At 38.0% G+C, this 14,595-nt stretch overlaps 1 protein-coding gene across 3 annotated transcripts in view; it reads left to right on the top strand.

Annotated features, from left to right (window-relative positions):
• The window catches only part of LOC100700915 (leucine-rich repeat-containing G-protein coupled receptor 5), a 42,979-nt gene that overhangs the window by 7,360 nt on the left and 21,024 nt on the right, over window positions 1-14,595 (top strand). For all 3 annotated transcript variants that reach the window (XM_005475781.4, XM_003448138.5, XM_019347274.2), the window contains 4 exons: window positions 6,442-6,513; window positions 8,187-8,258; window positions 10,327-10,398; window positions 13,474-13,689. In XM_005475781.4, the coding sequence (XP_005475838.1) occupies window positions 6,442-6,513; window positions 8,187-8,258; window positions 10,327-10,398; window positions 13,474-13,689 (432 nt within the window). The remainder of the gene's footprint in view (window positions 1-6,441; window positions 6,514-8,186; window positions 8,259-10,326; window positions 10,399-13,473; window positions 13,690-14,595) is intronic.

Here is a 14,595-nt window from a genome sequence, read left to right as displayed (position 1 = left end):
GAACTAATGTCTTAGACAGATAAACTCTTGATGTCTTGATTCATAAACATTTGTTCTTATTTTACTGACTGAGCAGCTCATTTTAGGCGATCATCTGCGCCTCAGGTTACCTTCGTGGACACAAAAACACAGATCTGACAGACTTGCTGTTTATCTTGAGGTATCTTTTCCTTTTGGAGAAGACGACACAGACTGATTGGACCGACCGGGGAATAAACCCCCTGATGTTCTCTCGCCTCGGGGGGCCCCCCGCTGACCCGCCCCCAAAAGACTGAAAGAAAGGCAGAAAGAAAGAGCAAAAAAGACAAAAACTGAGAGAGGCCTCGCTGTCACACTACGCCTCCAAACTACACAGTTCCCTTTTCTTTTCTTTCTCCAGAGTTTGTCTTTCTGCAGCCCGCCGACATTTGAATAATCGTCTGATATCCATCAGTTTGAGCCCGAGGAGACGGAAAATAGACAACACACACACAAAGCTTCGTCCACCACAACATCGAGAGGGAAAAACACACAACATGGATAATGTATTCGTCTTTTCTTTCATCCTTCTGTTCGCCTTGTTCTTCATATGTGCCTCTCTTTCTCCTCCAGAAAAAAACAACTCAGAGAAAATATTCAAGCGTCCGCTTTAAAGATCTTTTGCAAAAGTTTTGATCCGGTACTTTAAATTTACAGTATCAACAGTTTGTTGTACTTCAAGGTCCAGAAAAGTCAAAGATCCTTAAAGAGTTTCTGCGAAGTTCATAAAGTATTAAAATTTATCTTCAAAATATTTCAAAGTAATTCAACATTTTCCTTAAATTCTTGACTTTATGCACTTTATTGCCCCAAAAAGCCTGAAGTTACTAAATCTTTGTTAATCAATCCAATCAAATCCAATTCAACTCTATTTATAGAGCAGAGCAAACACCACAGTGCTAAAGTGCTCTCCAGTTAAAAGACAGCAATGAAATACAAATAAAAAATATTTAAACAAGAGAAAAAGTAACAGTAAAACATGTTTTTTGTTTATATTCAAAATACTTTCATCTCAAAGATTTCGAAAATTCCTTCTCTATTTAGAAAAATAAGATGTGCTTTTTAAAAAAAACATTTTTAGGAACTTTTTGTTATAGAAATGTACAAGTTCTAACTTTATATTTGTAAAAAGCATCGGGTTTAAAGGCAGATTGGCATGATTTTACATTGTATATGCAAAATATCTTCAATCAGAACTTAAATCCTGTTTTTTTTTTTGCAGTAAAAACGTTCAAACTTTTCATAAATCTCTTTAAATTTATGTATTTTCTTTCTATTGTCCATGAAATAAACATAATTTTGTATATATTTTGCAATAAAATATATACAAATATATACAAATATAAAAAACTGTATTTAATTTCTTAAGTCTAATTTCTAGATATACTTGATTTTGAATTTATTTGTAAAATATTTCACCCTTTTTTAACTATTTTAAATTGAATTATTATTATTATTATTATTAGTAGTAGTAGTAGTAGTATTATAAAACAACAATGATAATAATAATATCATTGTTGTTTTTGTTATAAATTCCATAATAACTTTGTTTTCCGGTATTTGACAGAAACATTGACTCAGAGTGCACAGGGAACTTGCACAGGGAACTTGGCAGTTTCAAAATAAAAGCTCTGGCCTTCAGTCAGACAACAAACACAGTTTTTAGTTCCTGCCTATGTTTATATTGTCATTCATACTGTAGGAAGTCATGTGGCATCACAGGGCTCTGCCAGCATGCTAATCAGTGCTGGATATTTACTTATTGTTAAAGCACAAGACCTGCTCCCATTGTCATCATCTTCATTGCAAAGTCATGTTTGTGTGTGTGTGTGTGTGTGTGTGTGTGTGGGTGGGTGGGTGGGTGGGTGTGTGTGTGTGTGTGTGTGCGTGTGTGTGTGTGTGTGTGTGTATTCCGTCAAGGAAATCAAAATATACGACACACTGTTGTCTGTCTGCTGCTTTCAGTCAACTTTCTTTCGATTTTGAATCTGCATGGCAGTGAAAACAGCCTCTGTACCTCGGTCATTAGTGCTTTCTAAATAAATGATTCCACCTTCTAAATATGCTGCTTTTCTTGCTGTTACTCTGAGTGGAACATTTTTCTATGATGGCGTATTAGATAATTACAATAATAAATGGTAAAAATGATTGAACTGGTGAGGCGGTGGGTGCTGTTCTGTGAGTTTTCTCACTGAGTTTCTCAGTGTGGAGAGGAAAGAGTCAATTAAAAAGAAAACATAATCTTTGCTGTGTGAGTCTGTAGGCTGAGGTGCAGTGTCAGCACACCCTCTGGAACAAACAAGCAAGACTACAGCTATATCATTGTGCAAATATCTCTTCATCTGCAAACCTTCTTCACTTTCAATAGGAATCTTACACACATGCAGATTTATTCATGTACAGTGCAGTCACAACAACGACGACAACATCAGTGATGGCACGCACAGCGACAACAGCAGTAATTCCTCTTTTCCACGAGCGTCTACAAGACTCGACTCGGTTCAGTTCGAGTTTCCCATTACAACTGAGTACCAACTCAATGTATGAGCTGTATGAGCTGTATGAGCTGGCGCTATAGCAACGCAAAAGTCCCGTTACATCATTTTTGTGCAACATAAACACAAACACAACAATCGAGGACATCAGGGCGATGTCTGCTGAACCGGTGGTTAGTGTCTGTTTCTCGACATTAGACCACAGTGTTGGTTTGCGTGTAGCTCTCATGACTCATCCAGTGATGTCACTCCCTGGCAGATTTTTTTTCATGTGTTGTGTTGATGTCACAGTTTTAGCTTGGCTCAGCTTGCTTGGAACCCTGCCCCCAAAAAGTACCTGGTACCAGGTACTACCACGTAATGGAAAACCCTAAAAACCGAGTTGAGGCGAGCAGGTGTTCGAGGAAAGATATCTAAAGGGGACAATGATTGTTATGAACTGATGGTTTTGTGTTTTGTTGCAATTTTCTTTAAACAAGAAAAAACAAATCAAAAGTTACAAAACTAATAAACGTATCAAGTAATTTCATTAACAGCTTTTTCTTTTTCATGCTCCAGACTTGATCTCCTTTGACGGTCAGTGTCATGTTGCTGCTAAACATGTAGTGACCCTCCAGAGATCCTTAAGATGGTGCTGATGTGATAACATAATACGACAGCATATGGTGCTCCATGTGGCAAGAGCTAATGGTGATCCAGCAGCTAATGTTACAGGGGAGAGACCTTACTGTTTGATAATATGGAGATTCATTAAAGTAAAAAACTGTTTTGAAAATGTACTATTCTTAAAGTCGAGCTTTTGTATTAAGTAAAAACCTTTTTAACTCATTCATATCTTCAGATTCCAATCTGCTTCAACTTGTTTGTTGCAGTAGATGTTCATATTAAGCATCTCTGTATGTAAATGTAACCCTGTGAACCAAAAGGCTTCAGAATACTCTAATGATCAGGAACCTCTGAGACCGAAAAATACAGCCAAATGTGAAAGTCCCAAAACTCGCAGTTACTCTAATGTCCACTTGAGGCTCCAAAAGTGAGTCACTTGCACATCCACCTCTAGCTCTCCACACACCTCTAGCTATCGAAGCACAGACGCCACACCCAGCTGCTGTTCAAACCTCTTGTTTATGAGAAGGAGCCAATCAGAAGAAGTTATCCTAACGAGTGAACAAATGGCAGTAAAACAGCTTGTTTCAGACAGTGGACGAGCTGAGGGGCTAAATCAAGGCTCATTATAAGATGAAAAAGGATTCTTTTGAAGTGTGAATCATGCAAAGCTGCTCTAATAGAGTCCAAGTATAAAAAACATTTAAAGCTGGAAATAAGCAGTTTTAAGTTAAATCACATTTGCAATCATAGAGAAACATATACAGTGATTTGTGTTTATGTTAATGTTCCGTATGTGAGTGCATGCAGAGGCCTCTGCCTGACTAATGAACAGCCCGGTGTGTCGAAGCACGCTCACACGCAGCCTACACGACTACAGATTTATCTTTATGAATGAATGAGTGAATGAAATGTGCTGGGGGGGCGGGGGGTTTGTGAGCGGCAGTAAAAGCCAATCAGCCATAACGCCGTTAGTCTGCTCAAGAGTAAAGGAGCATTCTGCTAAAATAAGGCCAAACAGAGGCGCTCTGTGTGTGTCTGTCTGTGCGACCGGACTACCTGTGGACACACATTAACAGGCTTTATGGAGTGTTGAGAAAGTTCCTTAACAACCGGTGTATTCAACCTGCAGACACACCCTCTGTGTGTGTGTGTGTGTGTGTGTGTGTGTGTGTGTGTGTGTTAAAGACAGAGACAGTCTGTCTCGGCTTCCTTTCAGACCCGAGCCCTCCTGGAAAGACGCTACCTGCCGATAGTTATCAGAGAGCAGAAAATAGACGGTTCAGATAAGAGAAGAAAAGAAAGGAGGAAGAACGTCATGGCTGCACACAAACACAACATACAACAAACGGTGTCCCTGTCCCTGCAGCCAATCACAAGCACCGATGTCGGCTTGTTTTGACTTTGCTTTTGAGCCCTGGAGCCGTAAAAGTTCCAAAAATATTCACGACAGCGCCCCAAACGTGAATTGTCGAGCAAAAAAATAAATAAATAAAAAATTAACCAACATACTGACGATTTTTTTCTGTTTCTGCAGCCTTGCTAGTAAACAGATTAGATCGCATTCCTGACATAGTGTTGAGGTGTGTGGACGCACAGGTGTGTATGCGTGGGTTATGGTAGTGATGTAGTGTGTGTGGGGTTTTTGGTTGTTTGTTTGTTTCTTTTCGGTAATTCTGTGAATTCGTTGTGTCCTTATAATCGGATTGTGTCTCTTGTAGTCATTTGCTTCTCTTTGTAAAAAATCTTTGGGTCTTTCGTTTAATTATAATTTATTTTTCTGTGTTCAGTTTTCATCTGTTTACAATTATTTTGTGTCTTAATGGCTGATTTTCCTCTTTATGTGGTAGCTTTTTTTCTCTTTCAGAATGCCCCAAATGTTTTTTATCAGCCTTTGTGTTTGTTTATTTATTCATTTATTTTATTTTCAGGTCCATTTCACTCAAAGAAAAACTTTTATACTTTTACTGGAGGCTTGTTTTATGGTATTGGTGTTTGGACAAAAACTTTAATTAAGACTTCGTAACATCTGTGTGTGGGTGAAATGTTTTGACTCACCAATTTAAATTTAATTAAAGTCTAAAACTACATCTTCATTAAAGTCTGAAGTCACTTCTCCAGGCTCAGGCTGAAAGTTGTGTTCAGATGAGAAGCGTTTCTCCCACTAAAAGTTGTGTTCAGGTGAACCGAATCAACCTCTTTGGATTTCCTTACCTGGGTTATTCATCACGCATCAAGAGATTAAAAGTTATTGATATTAACTTAACAAAAAGGCTTTAGCAAACACGAGTTAAAGCAGCTGGCAAGCGGTTGAACTAAAGCTTTGTCTGAGATTAGCTCATAAATCTGAAGATCAGAACACAGAGACCATTCCAGTAGATTTCTGTCATTATGAGTCTTTTTTAGCGGTAAACAACACAGAACTTCGTACAAATCAGAGCTGTCACTAGTGATTCAAAGTTCTCGAGCTAAGATAACGTGAAGGAAGAGGGAAGATAAAAGTATTTGAGTTTGGCTGAGGTCACTGTGAGCAAGCGTGGAGGAGGGAAACCTGCTCCTTTCTTTCCTCCTGCTCTCCTGCTTTCAGTGTTTCCAGTAATTTCTACTCCTGTCTTGTTTCTCACTCAGGTGTGTGTTGACTCATTCCTTTCCCTGGCCTTTAAGGAGGCGGGAAGTCCTGCATGGGTGTGTTTATGTGCTTGTATGTCTAACTCTGTGCACAGGACACAGCTGCAATCATGTCCACCTCCATGTTTTTACCCTGAACTCTGCTAGACTGGATTTGTGTGATTGAAATTGCAAAATAATCCTTTTTAATCTTATACTGGGCCTTTGTGCAGCCCTTCAGTTCAGATCTTCTGTCTGAAGCGATTTGTTTTAGTGCTCCCTATTAAAGCCATCATTTTCTGATTGGCTCCCCTACATTAACAGGGGGACATTAGTGTGGGTTCAGCATGAGGGGTCTTCACAAATGTGGAAATATATGCATAACGGGGCTCCCAGAGGGTGTCAGACTAAATGTTTTTACGTGCAAAGGGTGTTGAATGGTTCCTGTGTCTGAACATAAACAGGTCTCTGTGGTTCTTTAATAATTCATAAGTCTAAATTCTGTTTATTTTCAACGTGTGTCATTATTTTTACAGTCAACACTGTTTCATTAATATGTATTGGATGACTTTTTATTAGTTTATGCTCTATTTTGTTTCTGTACTTACAAATCCAGGTGTGTTAGTCACGTCTGAGCCAAAAGGTCAGATGTGACTGACTAAAGCTAAAGATAGAGCGACACTAACAGTCTCTCTCTCATTCTGTGTCTCTGCAGTGATCTCAGTATGAATAATCTGACTGTGTTATCCAGCGGAGCTCTGTCCAACCTGCACTTCCTGGAGGAGCTGTGAGTCACACAAACACATGGCCATGTTTTCATCACTTCAGAGGGCCTTTACACAACCTGCACTTATTTCCTGAAGACTTACTTGAAGTCAGTGTAGACTCAGAAGAAGTCTTGCTGTTTCTAAACACCTGAGAAGATTCAGCATATATCACAGAAGTACAAGTGCAAGGTGACATGATGAGACCTCTAATAGCTGCTCTAAAAGTAGAAGCCTCTCTAAAAATGGTCCAGAGGTGCACGAAAAGATGACTTTGAACCAACAATCAGCCTAACTTAAATCAGGTTTGTAGCTTTTAAGGACCTGTTCTCAGAATCTCCTCTCCACACCTTCTATATGTTTTCTTTTTTATCATCCTTCAAGTCTCCACACATGATCAGATATCTTATGAACTCTTGTTGGTGGGCGATGGACTGAGATGGATGAAAGTGGGGGTGTCTGAGCGGGCATTGAGCTCATGTATCTGTGAGGAGATGATATGTAATCCCATCTCTCCTCACCTAGCAGCCGCCACGTCCTGTACGAACATTTCCTTAAAGCTGGGGAGCCGAGAAACGGTGAGGCTGACCTCACAGGGACCTGAACATGACTCTGACTGCTGTTCTGCTCTGCTGCCAGCTGTGTGTGTCTGTGTGTGTGTGTGATATTTGTCACCGCGGCGTGAGAAACGTCACTGCGGCGATAGGACACCGCACAGATGCATGCTGGGTGTACGCAGACTGGCTGAACTTTGTGTGGCCCCTGAAAAACATACAGACCTACAGGACCCACTGTGGGTCAGTGTTTTGCTGCTGGTTTGAAATGAAAGCACCGTGTGTGCTGGAAACACGGAAACACACCTGATGTCTGACTGTTAACTTGTCTAAAAGATGATGCTCAGGGCTCAGTGCAAGTCTTAAAGCTAAAATTGCGAGTTTTTGGAAACAAATGCAGCCGTTCATCTTGCGGACTGTATCCAAGCAGCTCTAAATTTTAATTGCATAGGTAAGGCATCTTCTAAAGATGAGGTCATATTCAGAATATAAGATGTCAAATTTTTGCATTGAACTCAGAAACGTTTCAAAATATTAAGATATATGTAGGTTGCAGTAAACCCTGCAAGCTCAAGGATTTGCCGTTAACATCCTCACCTGGACTGTGTTCTGACGTCCCGTCTGAAGAAGCAACAAAACAAACAGCAGGCTCATTATTGAGGAAATACCCACGGCGGAGTATGAGTGCTACATTAGGAATGAAAAGGATTTTTTTTTAATTATTATTATTGAGAATAAACCCAAAATTTTGAGATTAAACTTGAAATGGTATTTTGTAGAGAGTATAGGAGCCGTTACAGCTGTTTGACTTGAAACAATTTTAACCTCCATATTTCCACTTTATTCTCAACATGAACAATAATAATTTATTTTAAATCAGTGTTCTTAATGTGTAATACTCCTTTGCAAATACCTCCACCTACAACAGCAAGCACCAAAAGCACTAAGGGCCCACTGCCAAAGTGTAAAAGAATAGTAAAAGCCCTCTTTTTGAGACACTTTGTTAGCAGGAATGCAACATGAAACATTAAAAAATATTTTTCATTTGTAAACACATCCCTCATTTAGTTCATTTTTATGCTAATTTGACCAAAAATGATCTGAAGTCAGAAATGCTTACAATCTCTCTCTGTGTGTCTCAGGCGTTTGGCGGGAAATGAGCTGACCTTCATCCCCAGAGGAGCGTTCACCGGCCTCTACAACCTCAAAGTGCTGTAAGTTCACACATATTTCCTCACTGGCATGATGCCTCAGCAAACATGCACATTTTATGATTGTTATGTGAATATGTTCCTAAAAGAACATACTGGTTAAACACTAAAAAAAACATTTATTGGTTTTTGGTGTTTAACCTAGACTGTTTAATGCCATTATACTGTCACTGCTGGGCTATTTTTACTGGGCTATTCTCTACCTGTGTTAAGATCTGTTCCTTCAAACTTGATCTTGACCTTTAAACGTCCTTTGAATTTGTAAAGATTGGCCAAGATGCATCAGAGAGCTTTATTGTCATTGTGCAAGCAATGAAACTGCACTGGAGACTTCACACATGTTCAAAGATAAATGGGACTGGAGTAAGATAAGAGCTGTATACAGTTTACATCGGGGTGCATAAAGCATCAGTGATAAAGGTGCGATCTAACAGATTACGATTGTTTAAAACTGATAAGGGTCCTCAGAAAGATAGCAACTCAACCCCACCCTCTCCACAACCCTCACCCACCTCCTACCCCCCGGACACACACACACACGCACGCACACAAACACTGGAATACTGTGTGGTATGTTTACTGGTGCTAATCATTCACAGAGACACTTTGAAGATTTCATGTGTGTCTCGGTTTAGTGCACAGTTTCTGCAGTTTGGAACAACACTTCTGTTCCCTGTTTACATTTTACACATTCGCTCATACCAACACATTATTCTGTTGTCTTTCATTCTTCTCTCTGTTCATTTCTGGGTCAGTTATTATTTTCTATTTTATTCATCTGTAAACATTGGGACTGTTGAACTACTGTTATTGCAGCACTTTATAGTACTGTAATATTTCTAAAAGCTACAATCATGCACATTATTATTCTTGAAACTTGGTATTTGGTAAAGAATTTTTCTACTTCATTCACCCAATATCATACACATTCATGCAATTGTTTTTTATGCACCTTGACACACCAACTCACACGGATTAATCAGGGACAACTCAGGGGTCGATATCTTGTCCAAAAATACTTTGACATGCAGGCTGAAGTAACTAGAGATTAAGCATCTCACCTTCTGATTGATAGATGTCCCGCTCTTCCTCCTGAGCCACAGCTGGCTGTGTTTTATGAATGCATGTTTCTCATTTTTTGTTTTATTGTTAGACTTCATAAAATAATTGGGATTGACCAACACAGAAATAAAGCAAGAAATTAAGTTTCCAGGTACACAGAAACTTCAAACAGATTTACAAAACAAATTCTGTAATAAATGGAGTTCCACAGGGTTGTGCACTAGGGCCTATTATATTTTCATGGGCCGGTAAGTTGTACAATCTAAAGAGCCTTTTTGAGCTATTTTTTTGTGCCCAAAATCTATAGGGAGCCTCAAAACATATTGGAGTCTTGTATTGAAGCCAACACAACCCTTTCAATATTACTATTAAGTATAAACATCTTTGTATTCATATAATTATTTGGTACTTTACAGATATTTATCTGGTGTTTAACTTTGCTTTTTCATTTCATTAACATCATGTTCATTGTTGCACTTAATGGGTTTTGATCTAAAAGAACATAACCTATCAACATAAAAAAATATGCAAGCATATACAAGCCAAAACAAAGTAAGCAGTCTATTTTTAGTCACTCTGTAACCAGGAGCATTGGCAGTGAAAGCTGCAGTTTTGAAAGCTCTGGCATAGACAGTATTTTAGATAACACAGAATACATGTTTGTTTGCTATGAAGATGACACCCATCTATGAAGTCTGATTTATTAGTTAATATGCAAACATGTCTTGAAGAAAAGGAGGATATGTCCTTTAACAAACCAATATTATAAACAAATTTAAAAAAAAAAAAATCATAACACAACACAAACAAGTGTAAAAGTATTTATTCACCACTTTTAATCTATTTTCTTAATTTCCAGACTTGCTAAGCTTACTGGCTTCTGATTATCCTGTAGATATACATGTGACTCTAGTATTTCCCAAAATGTGACACTTTCCTTGTAAACCATCTTTGTGTTGTTTTGTTGCGTTTAACACTTTTTGTTAAAGTTTTGATTGTGTTTTTACAGGATGCTTCAAAACAACCAGTTGAGATCTGTTCCTGCTGAAGCCTTCAACAACCTGCGCAACCTGCAGTCACTGTGAGTCACATTTCACTTTGGGCTTTTTTACGTTTCTTTTATTATATTATGTTAATTCTTACTTTATAAATATACCCTGCCATTTTACTGACCACACGTTTTATCTTTTATAAATACTGTGTATTATTGTAGTTTTTCTTTTATTCCTTTGTGTGCTATAATCATTTGTCTTATGTAAACCTAATTTTGAATCTATGCTTAATATAACTATACCTTTAACCTAACTTTAACCCCAAATTAAACTAGACCTTCTGTCTTTGTGCTATTGATGTATCTTATAGGAACATTAGGAAAATATGTTTTTAAGTCCATGTGATATTAAAATGACTTAATTTCCCTACAAACTGAATAATACACATATAGACACACTAATCCAGCGGTCCCCAACCCGAGTCATTTGGTACCAGGCAGCGAGAGTTGAGGCTAGGGTGTGAAATTCATGGTTTTCATGGTTTTTATTGGTTTTTATTGTTATTTTTTATCGTTTTTATTGTTAACTCGGTTTCCCTGGGTCTTTGAATGTGTTATGAATAAATCTTCCTTTTTTTGGTACCAGTACTGGTTTTATTTTGTTGTATTTATCTGCGACAGCTTAAAGGCCAGTCCGTGAAAATATTGTCGGACATAAACTGGTCCGTAGCGCAAAAAAGATTGGGGACTGCTGCGCTAATCCCTTCGTTTCATTTTACTCTTTGGTGGAAAGGAATCTGTCTCACACACACGGCTCAGTATATTAATGTATGTAGTGCAGCGAGTGTGTTCTCTGAGCCTGATAACACACAGTAATTATACTGAAACTGTACCTCTCTCTCACTCTGTGTGTGTGTGTGTGTGTGTGTGTGTGTGTGTGTGTGTGTCGGGGGTAAGGGTATAAGAATGGAGACGTCTGAGTCTTTCTTTTGGTCTAAGGTCTCTCTCATTTATCTGATGGACAATTATGTGAAGTCCCATCCTTCTCTTCTCTCTCCATGTGAACAGAGGAACTATTGTTAGGAGGGACATACAGTCAGCTCTCTCTTTATATCTACTGATCTTGCATGTTTATGTTGCACAGCCTGCAAAAGAGCTGTGAGTTTTCTGCCTGAACTCAAGACAGCAAAAGTCAGTAAAAGGGAACTGAATCATATTCAGTAACTTTTTTAAATTAATATTAAACTGATCGATTTGAAAATTAAGACCAGACCCTTAGACATCTATGTGCCTCAAATATCCCCACATCCAATCAGACAATTACTGAGTTTAATCTGAGCAGGTGGCATCAGCAGAATCATCATTATAACAACATTTATCCTATATGCAACATCTATATCTAAATCAAACTTCCCTGATTCAGAGCAGAAATCAACAGGTGTTAAAGGTAAAATGTTCCATATTGGGAAATATTACAGCACTGTCTATCAGATTTTATTAATATTATAAAAAACAGGAAAAGCTATACCAAGCCTTTATATATTATTATATTCAAATAAGTTGTATTTATATAGTGCTAAACACAACAAATGTTGCCTCAACCCCTAAATTGTTGTGTAAAGAGGAAACCCCAACAATCAGATGACTCAGTTTATGAGCAAGCACTTGGCAGCAGTGGGAAGGCAAAACTCCCTTTTAACAGGAAGAAATCTCTTAAAGAACAATGCTTAAGAAGGAGCAGCCATCTGCAACCAGCTGGGGTGAGGGGAAGGAAACAGAACAAAAGACACACTGTGAACGAGAGCCAGAATTTAAAATGAATTAGGTAATGATTAAACAGTGGTGTATAAACTCATGAAGAGTGAAAACAGATGAGTGAAGAAGAAGTGGTCAGTGTCTATTGCAGCGTAACTAAGAGAGGGTTCAGGGTCACCTGATCCAGCTCTACCTAACAACCTCTCTTTGAGCAACACAGTTAAAAATCAAACAGGGTGGTAAGACTGAAAAAAATGTTTTGATGCTGTAACATGTGTATAAAAGTTAATTAACACATAAACAAGACACAAACAAAATAAAATGGACCTTAAATGCTTCAGTTCAAATAATGAAGTAATAATTTTTGCGTCTTTGCGTTGTTTAATACCACTGTCTAACAAATGTTCAGTCACTCACTTACTTATTATTAAGGCTTATTATTTTGATTTTCCTGCTTTTTGAGAGCCGTGCCTTTGTCTGACTCACAAAATCAACACAATCACACTGAGGAATAAGTGTGGTCATTAAAATACCTTCATTTGACCTGAGAGCCAAGAGGCTGGTTGAGTGGTGCTTGAGCAGCCTGCCGATCATTCCTTTGCTGCTGGTCAAACACTTGATTTCTAATGTTCCTCTTGAACAGCTTCAAAGTGATGTGAAGCCTTCAGTTTTGCATTTTGAGTCTCTAAACATTGAGCTTTTCTTGTACATCTCAAAAAGTAGATGTTTTCTGTCATTATGTGAATAATTTAATAATACTTTAATCAGTAAAAAGAGTTATTAGTTCTAAAGTGTCTTAATTATGTGACTATAATGCCACATTAAGTTAAAAATTGCAGAAAGGATAGCTGGGTTTTCTGTACTTTTTATTAAAAATGACAAATTAGTAAGTTATCTGCATAACAATACTACCAAGTAGAGGTAGAAGGTCCCATCACTATATTTAGTCATTGTTTTGTTTTGTTTTTTGTTGTATTTTGTTTTTTTTGGGGGGGGGGTTACCATTTTTTTAGTAACGCCACTTTTTTGTACTGTATCTTGTTAGTTTCAAGAAAAAAGGCTATTGTCTCGGTCTCTGGGGACAATGGTCAATAGTTTAAGATTTCTGATGTTGCTAGCTGATATCTGGAGCTAGCTACCCATCCTTTCCTATGTGCAAATATTATATGATCATCGGGTTTCAAAATTACCTTTCATTCAGTGGCAAAGAGCAAAAAGCTTTTATTACCATTCTGCATATTATATACAGTTATGTGTTTGCACCAACAGTCTAGCTAAAAAAACCTGACTCATTGGCAATATGTATACAGAATTGCTTTGTACAGCTCAGTAAATGCATTTACATGTATGTATGTACACATAACTGTTTGCTTGAACGTACACTTAAAATCAGTGTATATCTCTTCATAGGCGTCTGGACGCCAATCATATCTCTAGTGTTCCCGCTGGCTGTTTCTCCGGCCTGCGTTCACTACGTCACCTCTGGCTGGATGATAACTCTCTGAGGGAGGTCCCAGTGGAGGCTCTGGGCAAGCTCCCCGCCCTGCAGGCCATGACACTTGCTCTCAACCACATCAGCCACATCCCTGACCATGCCTTCAGCAAGCTGGGCCGCCTGGTGGTGCTGTATGTATACACAACTTGGGTTATCCGGAGCAAACAAATAACAAATAGAGTAGATCACCTTATGTCACACTAGGGTTCCATTGTAGACTGGGGAAAGTGTGCTGGACCGTCTTGGAGGACCAGTTAAGTAATGGTGTTGGTAGTAGGTTTGCTGTTAAACTGGGCTGGTTACCAATGAAAGGAGCTGGCTAAATTTGGTTTATTTACGAGTAAATCCAACAGTGGTTGTCCATAGCAAACATACAAACATATGTAACATTAGATTTAGGTAGATAGTTTATTAGTAGGCTGTCTTACTCAGTTATTCTGTTATAATTGAGACATTTTTTAGCATAGATCCAGTAGCTGTAATCTCAGAAATTGATTTCTGAGATTTGTATATAAATATAAAGAATCTGTAGCAAAAGGGAGAAAAAGATTTTTCATGGTCAAAGTTTCATGGTCGAATGGATTTCATTTGTTTCCTGCTTGTAGTTGATTTTTATTTACCAATCAAGTTTAAGTCAGGCAAACACTGTGAGGAGATCAAAAGGAGAATCTCATTTACCAAAATGAAATCTTGAAACTACATAATCACAACAACGGTCACCTTGAGGCGGCTGTTGTTGTGATTTGGCACTGTATAACCACTGAATACCATCTTACAACAATTTAGCTTTAATTTTTTTATCTTTTTAAAAATGTATCTATATATTTTAAAGTTGAACATTTTGTAAATGAGTTAAATGATAAATAAAAATTCATTTTTTGCCCATATATGTGCTTCAGATTCGGAAAAATGGTTGTGTGTAATGTAATTTAATTTAAACTTGTTTCAAAAAGCTTAACTTAAGTTAACTGACCTTAAAACATCAGGATTTAAATCAGATCTATTCTTCATATGCAGGCTTACAGAAACTCTTTTCC

This window comes from Oreochromis niloticus, linkage group LG17 (assembly GCF_001858045.2).
Source record: "Oreochromis niloticus isolate F11D_XX linkage group LG17, O_niloticus_UMD_NMBU, whole genome shotgun sequence".
Classification (NCBI taxonomy): Eukaryota; Metazoa; Chordata; class Actinopteri; order Cichliformes; family Cichlidae; genus Oreochromis; species Oreochromis niloticus.
Note: the sequence above shows the minus strand (reverse complement) of the source record. Positions and strands in the feature narration are given on the sequence as shown.